This window comes from Mesoplodon mirus (assembly GCF_964341445.2).
Source record: "Mesoplodon mirus genome assembly, chromosome: 3".
Lineage (NCBI taxonomy): Eukaryota > Metazoa > Chordata > Mammalia > Artiodactyla > Ziphiidae > Mesoplodon > Mesoplodon mirus.
In genome coordinates, this window is record NC_138978.1 from 23534083 (window position 1) to 23549710 (window position 15628).

General features: G+C 49.9%; 1 protein-coding gene across 1 annotated transcript; it reads right to left on the reverse strand.

Annotated features, from left to right (window-relative positions):
* Window positions 1–728: 728 nt before the first annotated feature.
* Window positions 729–12616, reverse strand: TRIM63 (tripartite motif containing 63; the record flags this gene model as incomplete). Its single annotated transcript, XM_082614700.1, has 9 exons — window positions 729–773; window positions 2286–2357; window positions 4605–4729; window positions 5070–5092; window positions 5858–6091; window positions 7502–7597; window positions 8391–8559; window positions 11379–11551; window positions 12458–12616. 9 exons carry the CDS (start codon window positions 12614–12616, stop codon window positions 736–738), a joined length of 1089 nt encoding a protein of 362 aa, XP_082470826.1. The 3' UTR covers window positions 729–735.
* Between the last annotated feature and the right edge of the window lie 3012 nt (window positions 12617–15628).

The window sequence follows — 15628 nt, forward strand, 5'->3', positions numbered from 1 at the left end:
CAGGGCCAGTTTTCCACGTAGTTCTCATTGGGAAATACGGGTTTAAAGGACAACTTCTTTGGTGGGATAGAAACCTGGGCTTCCCATCACTGTCTACTTCCTGCTGCACTCTTCCTATCAGGTCTTCTGTCTGTCTACCCTGAACTGTCCTCTGAAAAAAAGGCTGAATGAAACCCCAGCTCTTTTGGTAATAAATGGAAGAAAACGTTGTGCATTTATTAAAACAACATGTAACACGAACTCAGTCGCTGTCCCTTATGTCAGGAATAGACACTGAAATACAGTACCTTATCCTTTCCTAGGTCTGTGAGTGCTACGGAGCCCCTCCCGCCAAGGAAAGGAAGTGGATGGCTGTATCAACCTGGCTTCCTTCCCTTCTTTATAACAATCGCCCGTCACACGATGACCAGGCATTATCATACAAAAGTTCCTTTACAAAAAGCACCAAATTGGCATACATATACAAGTATATACAAAAATCACATTTTAAAAATGTACAAAATATTCCATTTTGCACCAACGTAGAAAAGTATCCAGTGTGGTTGTTTCAAGCACGTTTCCAACTCTGGTTCGTGACGCTGGACACAGCGGTGAGGTCCGGCTCCTAGTTCCTGCTCTCTGAGCAGAGAGAAGACACACCTCCCCATTGCCCCTCCAGGGGCCCTGACCCCTCCCACCCTGGGCCTGTCACCAAGGCAGCTGGGCCCATCCCCACCCTCCCCAGTCTCTCTGCATCTAGACGGTCTCTCCCTCATCCATCTCCTTACTGGTGTCTAGAAAGAAAAAGACGAAGAAACACAAGGTGAGATAGGGACTCAGGAGGATCCAGGGCTTACCAGGATGCAGTGACAAAATTATCAGACTCCAATTCCTGCCTGGCCTCTTCCTTTTAAAATTGCAATAGAGGGCTTCCCTGGTGGCTCAGTGGTTGAGAGTCCGCCTGCCGATGCAGGGGACACGGGTTCGTGCCCCGGTTTGGGAGGATTCCACATGCCGCGGAGCGGCTGGGTCCGTGAGCCATGGCCGCTGAGCCTGCGCGTCCAGAGCCCGTGCTTCACAACGGGAGAGGCCGCAACAGTGAAAGGCCCGCGTACCGCAAAAAAAAAAAAAAAAATTGCAATAGAACTTAGCTGCCTAAATGCTATGGATTTCAGATCCAATGCAAAAACTCTAGAAGGCTACTTTGTTTTTTTTGTTTTTGTTTTTGTTTTTGTTTTTGCGGTTTGCGGGCCTCTCACTGTTGTGGCCTCTCCCGTTGCGGAGCACGGGCTCCGGACTCGCAGGCTCAGCGGCCATGGCTCACGGGCCCAGCCGCTCTGCAGCATGTGGGATCTTCCCGGACCGGGGCACGAACCCGTGTCCCCTGCATCGGCAGGCGGACTCTCAACCACTGAGCCACCAGGGAAGCCCTACTTTGTATTTTTTAGTTGGATTGGAATTTAGTTCCGATAATAACTTGAATTGAAAAATAATAACATTAGCAAACATGACGTTTCTATGTGCCAGACACTGTGTTAAATGATTACCTAATTTACTCCTAATTACAGTCTAATCTTTTGAGGTCAGTACTGGTACGTCCCTTGCATAGATGAGTAGGTCAAGACTCAGAAAAGTCGTGAACTGCCCAAGAACACACCTCTGGTCCTTGGTAAAGCTGTGATTCAGAACCCAGGCCCTTAACTATACTCTGCCAGGTTGGGAAACTCAGATACCTATGGGGCCAGGTGACATGAATGGGTCAAGCAGGCAGGCTGACAGTGGTGGGGCTGGGCAAACTAGCAAATGGATGTCCCATCCAAAGGAGGCAACTGCTTCCCAGAGCCAGCTCTCTGAGACTAGGGAGAAGGGCAAGCCCAGCGTTGTTAGCTCTTTCCAAATTTTGACAAGGTGAAAATCCAAAGTCTTAGTTGAACTCTTCTTTTAAAAAGGAAAACATCCTTTTAAAAAAAAATCTACGAATTTAAAAAATGTTGACAACTAATTTTTAAAATTTTGAACATTGGGCCAAGCCTGCCTTGTGGGTGCTCTCTTTTGCCTCTGTTACGCTGTGTCACTTTCTGTTTAGGAAGGTCATTTAGATGTAAAATGGGAGCTTTTTATTATGAATAGTTTGGGGGAGTTCTCTAAGAGTAAAGGGAACACGACTTTACCTTAATAGGTTTAAAACCCCTTCAGGGAACAAGAAACATCACCCCACCATCAAGCACAGCACTTTGCACTCAGTAGGGATCTCATGTTGTCCCTTAATGAATGAATGAATGAAATGAGGGAGACGGATTTCTCACCTTCTTCCTTCCCCTCTGTGGACTCTTCCTCTTCCTGATTTTCTTCTTCAATAAACTCCTCCTCTTCCTCACCTGTGTGTGACAAAGAACAATTGCATTCGGTTGGGGCTGGTGTCTCAGAGGAGAGGCTCAAAGGAGATCCAGGCTGGAGACAGCACTCGTTCCACAACCAGTCGGGGTCAAACGGCCACGCAGTGACATCACTGGCCCAGGAGGTGATGGGCTTGTGTCCTCCTTCCCCAGCCTCCTCCTTTCTTCCCACACCCTTCCAAGCGAGGGAGGCTCAAGACCTCCTTTTTTCCAGTAGCAGCAGCAGCATCTGTCACTTGATCTGCCTGCGACTGGAGGGACCTTTGGGGAAGCACACTGTGTACCGCTGCACATTTCTTAGACAGATCAACTTTACCTGGGGAAAATGGGACAAAAACGCCTTGATTCTCAGGGATCAGAGTCCTTATTCTGAAGGAATCTGCTCAGCCTTTGAAATCTGCTTGCCTAGCACTCCTTCTTCAGTTTTCTGCATTTCTTAGCCTACAGAGGCGTGGATGTGGGGCGTGGAGCCCTTCTGGGGCCATCTGCTCCTTAGTTGTCTGAAACCGAGCCTCAGACAGTGACTGTGCTGCAACCTTTGTGCCCAGTCTCCCATCCTGGGGTATCGCCTTCAAGCTCTACTCACAGGGAACGTGTCCCTTCCCCACCCCATCTCTCAAGCTACTTCCTTAAGCCTTTGGGGGCCCTGAGGGGTCACTACAGACTCAGAGCATTTGTCAAGAGTATCTGGGGAGAGGCTTGAAAGAGTTAATTCCTCCAAACTGACAATTGGGATCTGTGCATAACCCAGGGAACGGTTTTGTGGTGGTTTAACCATTATCACAATTAACTACTCATAGCAGCATTTGCTGAGAACTTACTATGTGCCAAGTGCTTCCTTGTGCTAAGGACTGTACACGCACTGCCTCATAAAATCCCCAGAAGGCCCTCGGTGGAATCTGCGCGGGGTTACTTACTAGTATGTGGCCTCTGCAAGTCTCTCACCTTTCCTTGGTTTTATTGCCTCAGTTACAAAATGGAGATGACAAGAGAACCACCTCTTAAAGTTGTTGTATTAAACAACAAAATTCACATCTAGGGCTCAGTGCCCCAGATATAGAAAGTGCTCAATACATGGTAGCTGTGGGTACTCTCCCCATTTATCCATGAGAACACGGAGGCTCAGGGAGATTACTAAAGGCAGTGCAGATCGTCACAATGTCGGACTGTTCACATAGTATGATCCACTCTTGAATATCTTAGCTTAGGGAGGGTGACAGTGGAGCAGCTCTGCAGCAGTGGATACACCCGAGTCCACTGACATCTCAGCTTTGGGATGCATTTTGTCCTTACCCAAGAATAGGGTATATGTGGGCTTCTGGGAATAGATTTAACACATCAGAGCCTGAAAGCTTGCAGGAGAGAAGATACAGGAGGTGCCAAGAAGCTTTTCTCTTTCTCTTGCCAGCCCACTCGCAGTTCTTCCCTGTTCCTGAACAACCTCTACCCCGCTTTCTTTCTCTCAGCAGATCGTTGGAGCATCACCTCTCAGACAAGTGCAACATTCAGCAGAATTGGATCCGCCCTCTCTTTCTTTGTTGCTAACTAGCTGTCTTTCAACTGTGTAACCTTGAGCAAACTATCAAAATCTTTGTTCTCCATCTGGTTGCCTCATTTTCTCTTATTATTTTTCCTTTATTATTGTTATGGTTATAGTGTTACAATTATTATATGTACGTTATGGGAGAGTAATCACAAACAGAAGCAAGGACAGACTATAGATAAATGAATGTGCCTGAGTGTCCGCGATTATAGCAGTAAGAAGCTGAAGCCAAGACTAGCTTTAGGCAATAACTAGTATATGTCTAGCATCTTACAAAGGCTTCTGAAGAAATACCTTATTTGTTGCAACAGCATCGTTCAGTGGTCATTATCAGTAGGCCCATTTGTTACCTAAGTTTAAAGCTAGGAAATGAAGCTCCTAACTTCAGAGGTGGAGGGAGCATCCAAAAGGCCACACAGATAAGAAGTGATAGAACCGGATTTGACCTTAGGTCTGCCTGACTCCATTGCCAAGCTCTTTCTATTGCTCCAGGTTCCTCCCTATAGCAGGTCCATACATAATTAATTGAGCAACAATTATGTACCAGGCACTGTGGTGGGCTCTGGGCTCATCGAGAAGTTGGCTGTATGAATTTAGCTGATATCTGGGCGTCTTTGCTAGTGTATCTGCCTCTATGTGGGGCTCAGTGGGAGGGAAGCTGATTTTGCGGGGAAATAGCCCCTTACCTGTCCCAAAGTCGATGGCCCTCAGGGCATCTGCTATGTGGTCTAAGTCCAAAGTAAAGTAGTCCATGTTTTCAAAGCCCTGCTCTATCTTCCCCAGCTGGCAACCCTTGGACGCTTCCACAATGCTGTAGGGGAGAGACAAAAATGGGTGGGGTGGGAGCACAGTGAAATCTCTGGCCTCAGAGAAGGAAGGAGTTGTTTTAGCCCTAACTTATACCAGTGCGCGTGCTTGTGCCCACACCCAGGCCTTGCACCCAGTGACTCCCCCTGGAGGATGGAGTATTTCCTCTCCAGTCACAAGCAGAATGGATGGTCCAAGAAAGCAGGGGTGCAAAGGCCAGGAAAGCTATCCTGGGGTGAGACCCTCCCAGCACACCTAATGCAAAGGAGGAGGCCCTCTGGACAGAAGTCAGAGGCCCTGAAGGGAGCTGGGGCCTTGGATCATAGCCCTGGAGAGACACTGACCTTCTGATGAGTTGCTTGGCACTCTGTGGGGGAAAAGAAAGAGCAAAGGGTTAGGACTGCAGAAAGGGTAGCCCCAGGAAGTCAGCAAAACCAGTGACTGGGCTCTGCAGATGGGCACTTGGTGCCGTTCCCTAGCCCAGCTGTGACCCGCTCCTCAGCTTCAGCAGAACAGATTTCGGATTTTCCCTCTGTCCATCGTCTGCACACACCTTGCTCATCATCCTAGGACCCTCCCATTGTCCTGGCAGGAAGCTTGGATTCTAGGAGTGTCAGTCTAAACCCTCTTGAACTCTGAAATCTTCAAGATGAGAATGATACCTAATCACCTTTTTATACCCAATGTATAGCACAAAGCCTGGCCCACCGTACGTGCTTAGGAAATTTTTATTGAACTTTACTCTTCCTTCACAAAATCTTATAGCTGATCCTTTTATGTCTCCCCCAAGAAGCTCTTCTAGGGTAGGGCTGTGTCTCATTCATCTGTGTCTCCACCTCAGTGGCTGGCCTATGGTAGGTGCTCAATTAATAGTCTCTACGTGGACACTGTATTTTGCCGCTTGCAAAGCCATTTCACAAACATCCTTTTATATGATCCTCATAAAATCCGTTAAGAGGAAAGAAGGTAGGAACTGTTACATGCTCACTTTACAGACGAGAAAACTGAGGTTTGGAGAGCATTAAATGACTTGCCCAAGGGCACATTCTTTGGTGATCAGTGATGGAGCACAACTTGACCCTCAGACAGAGTTGTGGAGCTGAAGTGCCCACACCGTCCCAGTCCTGCTCACCGAGAGGAAGATGGCCCCGCCAGGCTCGTCCAGGGACTGGATGGCTGTCTCCACCAGCTTGCTGGACTTCTCCAGTTGCTGCCGGTATTGCTGGATGAGGGCCTCGTGGAAGCTGAGCTTCTCCTCCTGCTCTCGCGTGACCCGCTGCAGCAGCTCACTCTTCTTCTCGTCCAGGATGGCGTACAGCACGTCAAACTTCTGGCTCAGCTCTTCCTTCACCTGGTGACTGTTCTCCTGGGGACAGAAATCTTGGAGTCACATCCTGCAGGCCCTCCTTCCTATCCCCAACGCTTCCTTCTTGGGATGGGTGTGCTAGGAATAAAAAGTGTGAAGCTGGGGGAAATTTATTGTGCCCCCATTTTACAGAACACGAAATGAAGCCTTAGTAAGAAGAAAGCATTTGCTAAGGTTTCCTAGCCACTTAGTACACCAGTAACATTTGGAGGCTGGGGTCATAGAGAAAGCTACACCTTTCCTCAAAAGTAGAGGCTCTGGGCTTCCCTGCTGGCACAGTGGTTGAGAGTCCGCCTGCCAATGCAGGGGACACAGGTTTGTACCCCGGTCCGGGAAGATCCCGCGTGCCGCGGAGCGGCTGGGCCCGTGAGCCATGGCCACTGAGCCTGCACGTCCGGAGCCTGCGCTCCACAACGGGAGAGGCCACAACAGTGGGAGGCCCGCATACCGCAAAAAAAAAAAAAAAAGTAGAGACTCTAAGGTCAGATGGGATGATGTATGTGGGCCTCCCCAAGCCACAGTCTTCCTCCCATTTTAGGACCAAGACCAGATTGGGGAAGCTCTGCAGTATTTGGTCATCAGAGAGGTGGAGAAGCTGCTCCTCCCTTAGTGGCCTCCACATTGAGGCTTCCTTCTGTCCAACACTGATGCTAATCTTAGTTTCCTTACCTATAAAATGGGTATAATAATAGCATCTCATCAGACTGGGGGCTCTAGTATCCTCTGTCAGCCTGGGAGCCCCTCCCAGTTATTATGTTGCTATGTTATTATGTTGCTATGGGTAATAACAACATCCCTCTTCCTTCCTTTAAACCTATCCTTCACACAACTCTTTTGTCCACCAGAAATATAATGATCCCTTTCCCCCATCTCATTTCCAGGTCCCCACAAGGGGAGATGGAAAATCATGGGAGTTTTTGCAGGGATAGAAAAGTTGCCTTCTGCCTCTACAGTCTTGCTACTCAAAGTGTAGTCCATGGACTAGCAACTCGGGCAAATCCTGGGAGCTTGTTAGAAAAGCAGACTCTCATGCCTCATTCTAGACCTACTGAATCAGAACTTGAATTTTAACAAGATCCCAGGGTGGTTTGCATGCACGTTAAAGTTTGAGAAGCTTTAGTCTACAGCACACTGGAGAACAATGTTCTAAAAGCTACTAGTGCTGAATAAATGCTGGGAATTATTGGTGGGACACTGCCTGACGTCAGGGACCTGGTCTGTCTTGCTCACCGCCCCATCCTCAGCACCTCTGGCAGAGCCTGACACACAGCTGTCCTCAGGAAGCGTTTGTTGAGTGGGTGGATGAATTGATTAGTCAGTCCCTCCCCCACCTTCCCTGCTTGAACACCCCAGAGACCAAGCTGTGCTGGGAGGCTTCGAACCCCCAGGCAGAGCTAGTCTTCCCCTCACCTTGGTCGCTTGGCAGGAGTCCTCCAGCTGAGTGATGATGGTCTGAACACGGTCGTTTCCTGCTACCAGCATGGAGATACAGTTACTCAGCTCAGTCTAGACGGGAGGAAGGGGTGGGGGATCAGGAGAAGAGAGACAAAAATAGTCTCAGGGTCTGCCCTCTGGGGAGTGGCAGCAAAACGGCACCCTCACTCCCCTCTCTGCTAGAAAGAGCCTCTTTCTGAGGTACAGCTCAGCTCCAGAGCAGAAAATATCAGAGAGATACTGCATCCCTCATTTTACAGATGAGGCCCAGAGAGGGGAAGTGAGCTGCCCAAAATACACAGCAGTGTGCTGGCAGAGGAGGGGTTTGTTTCTAGCAACGGAGGGATCCATACAAGAAAGAGGTTGGAGAATTCTAGAAGAGAGAGAGATCAAGAGAAGAGTAAGAGGTAGGGAGGAAAGAGTATAGAAAGGGGAGCCACAGCTTACTGCACGTACAGCATGGTGGGGCTCCCACAGGCCCAGAGGGCCAGGGAGAGGACTCTCACCTGCCTCCTGCTGCAGAGGGATCTAGGGAGAGGTGACCAGCACAGGAAGGGGTATCTGGGACCCAAACCACACTGGGTGGTAGAACTCGTGGCCAGAGAGGGCCCTGGTGGCCTGGCCCTGGGATCTGCTCTCTCCCTTGGGGCCACACCCAGATGCTCTCAAGCGGCTCTAAGTATAACTCATGAGCTCAGCCACCTCCCCACGGAAGGCAAGGGCTGCTGGCCCTGCGGGCGGGAAGTCCCTCCAGGGTGACTATTCCTGAAAGGTCGGCTCAGCAGATCTACAGGGATCAAATCCGCATCCTGAATCATATGTCCAGCAGGCTCGGGCTGGGGGTGGAAGTAGCTCAGGTCAGCACCTTTTGTCCCTGGAAGACACTCTGCAGTGGGGCCACCTCGCAGTCCTTGTGGACCCCAAACACCTTGCACATGGAGCACGTGGGCATCTCACATGTGAGGCAGTAGATGTTGATTTTCTCATCTTCGTGCTCCTTGCACATGGGGTGGTTGCCTTTCTGCAGGGGCCGACTGAAGTGGAGAAGAGTGATAAGTCACGAGGTGGGAGTCTCGAGTCCCTGTCTCCTCCCCCAGCCCCAGGAGGCCACCCCAGGTCCATGACCCAAGCTCTCAGTGGTGGGCTGTGTCCCAAACCCTTTTCTTTCCATCCTCTGAGAACCCAGGACCAGGGAAGCCAATGACACCAAGACTAAGATTCAAACTCCAGTGATGGAGTTGGCCCTAGGCCTTGCCAGTACAGGACATGGGAAGGATTGCAGAATCCCAGAGTCATTTTGAGACATTTTCGAGACGAGGAAACTGGGTCCCAGAAAGGTGAATTGACTTGCCCAAGGTCACCCAGCAAGTCAGGGCATGGGAGGCTAGAGTGCATTTGCTCTAATTATAGTCCCCATGCTCTTGGTTACAGCAGGCTGGGCTCTGAGCAAAGCAATTTATACCCATGGCCTCATTGAATTCTATATTTAATCCACCAGACTGTAATCTCCATCAAAGCAGGGAAACTCGCCTATTCTCTTCACCCCTGAATCTGCAGTGTACAGTGCCTGGCATGGAGAAGGTGGTAATTAAATACAGGTAGAAAGAAAAAATCAGTAAGCATGCCGTGAAGGTGCCCCGAGGCTCTGAGAGAGAGGCATTATGTGTGCCCCAAGTGACACAACTAGAACATGGGCAACACAGGGCCATCCGATGGCCCAGCACAAGCCTTGATTTCCAGTCCGAGATTCTTTCCAGGGTCCAGAATCGCTTCTTTCTGTTTCCTCCCAAACACACTCTTAGGATGACTTTCTCCCTTTGTCTCTCTTCTTTTAGAGCCTCTGGCATGTTTTCTGTGTTTCTCTCAGGGTCACTTCCTCCCCGAGATTCCATTTTTGGGGTCTAGGTGTTACTGCCCCAGCTAACTATATGCTCATTTAGAGCCAAGAGCACATCTACACACCTCTGCTTTCCCTGCCCCTAACACAGCAGACAGCTCAGAATGACTGTCCCCCATCATGTCAGTGCCTCCCCTCCAAAGAACCTTGCATGGCTGATCACACCCTGGGTATTATTGTCCCCTCAGGGTCTTAAATAAGCCCCTTTCCAGACTTACCTTTTTGCATCTTTTAGCCCAGGGTCCCCCCCATGCTGGCAGGGCTCTCCCTTTGCCACCTGCCTCTATCCCCTGGGAAGGGAGCTCTGGGGTGGCAGTAGGTGCAGAGGTGAGGCAAGATCCTGAGGGTCTGGTACCTGTGTCCTCTGTCATCCCAGTTACCTATCCTCCCAGCCCCAGGCACCAACATCGGGGTTCAAATCCAGATTGTTCTGCCACTTACTCATTGTGACCTTGGACAAATGATTTCACCTCTCTGAGGCTTGGTTTCATCCCAGAGCTACTGGGATCATGGCAGGAATTGTCTGTACTGAATGTGCAGTGCCTGGCACAGAGCAGACCCTCAGTAACTATCATCATCATTCAACTCTGTGGAAAGGCCTTGACAACATGCTCTTCCTAGGTCGACCCTGGGTGGGCTACTATTTTGGTGCAATATTAATTTTATTATTATTATTATCATCATCAACGATATCATTGCATTTTTGTAGTGTTGAAACTCTAGCTACATAAAAGGCAGTAGCGGTTAAGAATGTTCACTGGGCAGGCAGTCAGACAGGCTCCCTCTCCGCTTCACCACTTGCTAGCTGAGTGGCCTAGGACAAACCTCTGATGCTCTCTGAGCCTCCATTTCCTCGTTAGAAATTGAGGGTAAGAATGGTTTACAGGATTACTGTGAGAATTAAACAGGGATAATGCACGGAAAATATTTAGTGCAGTGCCTGCACACAGTAGCTGCTCAATAAATATTTGATATCTTTAACATTTCCCATCAAAATCCTACTTGACAGTCACAATAACAAATCTTACTCTGTCTCTCTGGAGACAGGGGAAAAGGAGGCCCAAAGACTTACCCAATATTCTACACTGCATGAGTAACAGAGTCAGAGTAGCAAACACAGTTCTCAGGTCAGAGCTTTCTCAAGCGAGGACTGGTCTGTCACCTTTTTGGGGGGCCAGACACTGCCCGTAGGCAGGCACTTGGTGAAGGTTTGGGACAACAAGGGCCATGAGGTCAGCAGCTTGGAAGTCTTGTCAGGATGTCCTGATTTGTAAAGATCTCCCTGGTAGCTGTGTCTCTCCCCAGTTTGAGGCCCAACACTGCACAACTTCGACCACGCACAAATTCTGCCTGAGCATGAGTGGCTATTTCACAAATAGGGAGACTTGGAGCTAGATGGACTGGGCCCAGTCCCAGCAATTCTACTTGTCAGCTGGGAAACCTTGGGTAATTGACTTCACCTCTTTGAGCCTCAGCTTCCTCATCCATGAAATAGGGATGATGAAAGCCATGCTGATCCATAGGATTGTCATGAAGCAGCAGCAGGAAGCATTCCCAGTGTCTCATGCTGGTGTTATCACTATAGAGAAACTGGCTATGTTCTCACTGGGTGATTTCTCTGCTTATCAGGGCCGCTTAGCTGGCTCCAGTGCCTCTCTCTCCTTCTTACATCTCATCTTTCCCCTGGTTTCTGTCTCAGTGTCTTCCAGGAGGACAGCCTAATGTCTGGATCCCCTCCCATTCACTGGGTGACACCAAAAGCCAGGGCTGTGGGATAAGATGAGCCTCCGTTCCTGCCTGGGGAAGAGGGAGATGGCTCTCTGGATTGGCTGGCATAGCTCTTCCAGCTAGGGGACTGGATCCTGAGCAGATGAAGGAGGATGGGGCCTTGGAGAGCTGGGCTCAGAGGATGAGCTGGGGAGAGGGGATGGCCTCCCAGCTGCAGGGTGAACTGACCTGGAGCACTCCTGCTTGTAGATATCAATGATGTTCTCCACCAGCAGATTCCTCTGCAGGCCGTACACTCCATGACGGTCCATGATCACTTCATGGCGGCAGGAGGGACATCGGAAACGGCTTCCAGACATGGACACCGAGCCACTCCGGCTGGTCCAGTAGGGATTTGCAGCCTGCTGGTGACAAGGGCAGAGGTGAGGCCTGGGCTCCCTCCTCAACTCCTTCCCTTTCTGACCTCCGACTATCCTTCCCCCTGCTCACTCCAAGATGACTTAAAGCTCCCTATCCTGAAATGAGAGAACCAGCCCGCTTACACAGGGAGCACCTGAGAAGTAACCAAGCAATCAACAGGTTTGGAGGTCAGCAGACCTAGGCTCAAGTCACAGTAATTCTCTGAATGACTTCAGGCGAGCAACTTTTTCTCTCCAAGCCTCAGTTTGCCCATTTATGAAATGGGCATATAATTAGAGCCAGCTCCTAGGGCTGCTACTTTAAAGAAAAAGTAGTGAGAGATCATTCTGTAAAGTGTTTCTGGGGAACTTTGAGGCCTGCCTCCCAACCAGGATGCACATGGCTCCCATTCTTTTCTTAGAGAGATGAAGTCCCTCCTGCACCATATTATAGGGAACAGCTTCAAAGGGGAAGATGCCTCTATGGCTCAGTGCCTCTCGGCCACCCTCCTCCTAAAACTCTGGGCACCCTGCCACTTTGGAGCTGGCTCCAGCCCCCAGGGTCTGGTTTCTCTCCCCTCTCCGCCTGTCTCTCCCACTTATCACTTGAGGCTTTTGGAATCCTGATTGGAGAGTCAACTGTGGTGCTCAGGACAGGGGTGGAATAGCTACAGGCAGGGTGGGGAGGGGAAATGTGCGTCATGGAGAAGGAATGGGGCAGCCAGAGCTGCTTCCCTACCCCCCTCGGCCCCTTCCAGAGGCTTCTGCAGGGGTTCACTTCAGAGGGGGATAAAACAGCCCCAGTTTGGAAGGGTCCTGGGCTAAGAGAGAAGTTTTCTTTTAGTTTTCACTGCAGGAAAACTGAGTAGCTGCCTGAGGCCCCAGTTCTAGGCCATGCCCAGCACTGACCTGGAAGATGTCACAGGCACACTTCCGGCAGAGGTTGTGTTGACATGGCAAGATGACCACTGGCTTGGTAAACATCTCCAGGCAGATGGGGCAGATCAGCTGCTTCTCCAGGTTCTCCATGGGGTTCCCATCCTGGATCAGGCTTGACTTATAATCCATATTGTCAGGATACGTGGGGACCCACCTGGCTGTCTCCTTTACCTGCCTCGCTCTAGGCAGATCTGGGGTCTTGCCTTTGCCACAAAATACCCGCCTGGAGCCTCTTTGCCTTCTTCTCCTAGAGCCCGAATTCTGCCTTGGTCTGTGGCCCCTCTGATATTTATAGCTGGAAACTGGTCACATGAGCCCCAGGAAGGGACCAGCTGAGCATTCCAATGCCAAGCGGCTGGTGAGGCTTGAGTTTCCTCCAGGCCTGAAAGACCAGCCCTCTCAAATCACATGTAAGGATGAGCAATCGCTGTTCCCTTGGGATGGGGGTCGTAAACAAGAACAGCTTGTTCATGGACAGGCTCGGGACAGGACTGGGTACCCAGAGTTTCCTCCAAAAATTAGTCTCCTCCCACAGTAGGCTGGTAAGGAGGGAGTGGGCCACTGGGATTTGTGGGGTTAATAGCCCGTGCCCTCTCACTGACCTAAATCAGGTCTGTCCCCTCCTCTGGAGTCCTGGGCAGCTCCCCAGATGAGGCCCATCCCCAGCACAGCATGTTGTTAAAGACCTTGGTCCCGCCCCGTCCCCGCCCCCAACACACGCTCAGGATAGCCCATCCCTCCATCCTTTGACCACTAATTCCACTTTTTTTTTTGGCCATACCACATGTGGGATCTTAGTTCCCCAACCAGGGATTGAACCCGTACCCCCTGCAGTGGAAGCATGAAGTCTTAACCACTGGACCGCCAGGAAAGTCCCTAATTCCACTTTAACACTGAAAGGGCTCCCTTGAGACAGAGTCTATTTCCCTCATTTTGTAGATTTTTTTTTTCTTTTTTTTTTTGTGGTACATGGGCCTCTCACTGTTGCGGCCTCTCCCGTTGCGGAGCACAGGCTCCAGATGCTCAGGCTCAGTGGCCATGGCTCACGGATCCAGCCGCTCCGTGTCATGTGGGATCTTCCCGGACCGGGGCACGAACCCGTGTCCGCCCCCTGCATCAGCAGGCGGACTCTCAACCACTGCGCCACCAGGGAAGCCCCATTTTATAGATTTTGACACTGAGGTCTAAGAAAGAAAGGACCTTATTCAAAGTCATTTGGAAAGTAAGTGGCAAAGCCAGGAATCTTATTCATTCAACAGACATTTTCTGAGTACTAACTATACATCAGGCACCAAGGTGGTAGATAAATGAGTAATCCTTTTCCCTGCCCTGAGATACTCACAGCCTAGGGAGGGAGGCAGACAGAAATAAATATCACGTAGTGCCACGAAGCCCTACCTAACCACTTAGACATTATCCAGATGTTCCTGTCTGCTCTCTGCACAAATTTAAATTTTTCCCAACGTCCTTCTTGACCGTCGTCCATGTCAGCAGGTAGAAGTCATTAGAGCAGTTCCAACGGTTGTCTTTGAGGTAGAATGTCATGCAAAGAGCCATTGGTATAAGGCGCTGGGGCAAGAGTGGGAGCAGTAACATCAGGCCTCAGGATGAGCCTAACAGGCTGTAGAACCTACAGGAGGAGTATTCATGATCTCACGGAAGAGGGGCAGCAAGAGAGTAGGTTTGATGACCTCAGCCTGGAGAGGAGTTGATGGTTGGAGCCCTGAGACGAGACCTAGTAAGTAGTGAAGGCATAAGAGCCAACCTTAGGAAGGGGAACGGGAAGGAGAAGAAGAAGGGCAACCAGTCACAGAAAGAGGAGGGGGCCTAGAGGACAAGGAGTGGGCGATTTCAAGGAGAGGGTAGTCCTCCCAAAATGTCAACAGCTGGTCTTAACTGAGCACCTACTATATGCTGGGCACTGGGCTAAGCAATTCATACACATTATTTCACTTCATCATCTCAATAGCCAGCAACATAAGAACTATTGTATCATCAACATTCCACAATGAGGAAACTCAGGCACAGAGAAGTAAAATAACTTGTATGAAGTCACACAGGTTGTAAGAAGGGGCCCTAGGACAAAACCCAGATATGCTTGACTCAGGAGTCCAAGCTCTTCAAGTCTCTACTGAACTGTAGGTCAACACTGCCAGGCCAGCCAGGGGCTGGAGGAGGATGAGAGTTGAAAAGAGGCCATCTTTTCTTCCTTGCTCAGTTTTGTTCAGGCATAAGGTAGCACCGTTCTCCAGGAAGGAGGGCCTTTTCACTGCCACAGGAGACAAAGGCTTCAGCCTATCGTGGAATCCCATTCTCTTTTGCCAAAGTGGCATAGTTATGGTCAAGGAGATCCAAGGGCTAGTGTAGGTGGGCTAAAGATAAAGGATTTCCTCCCTGATAAAAAGGAAAGTGCAAGAAGAAAGCTTCATTCTTGCCTTTGAATGAGGTTATGAGAGGGTGAGGCAGCTATCTTGCAATCATGAAGGGACGAGTCTGAAAAGGAAATCAACTCCCTAGAATGGCAAAGACGAACTACAGAAAGCACTGGGGTCGTTGATGCCATCATTGTGCTGCCAGTCTACCCACCCCCAGAAGTGTCCTCTAAAATGTGAGATAACAAATGTCAGGACAGTGTAATTAATCTGTTACTTGCAGAAGAGCACTCTATATCCATTCATGGTTCCAACTCTTTTATGCCAATGATTCTCAAATCTCTAATTCCAGTTCAGACCCCTCTCTCCCTTAAGCTGAAGACTTGTTGGAGATCTCCACTGGGATGTCCTCATAGCACCTCAAACTCATCATACCCCAAACAGAACACACCATCTCCTCCCCATCTCCCCCCCAACCAAGCTCCTGCTTCCGTTTTCCTTGTCTCATGCCTCGGTGGACAGCATTCCCATCCAGCCATTTGCACAGACCAGAAAGCTGAGAGCCATCCTGGGGCTCCTCCTTCCTCCTTCCTGCACATCCAGTCAATCTCTGCATCAAACATGGGTCCACCTTTACATCTCACTTGTCATCTTGCCAGCTGTGAGTCTGGCTCTCCCTCTGGACTTAGAAGACTGAGGGCAAAGACTGTCTCTATTTGTCTCTGTACCTCCAGTACCTGGCACGGAGTAGGCACAAAGAAATGTTTCT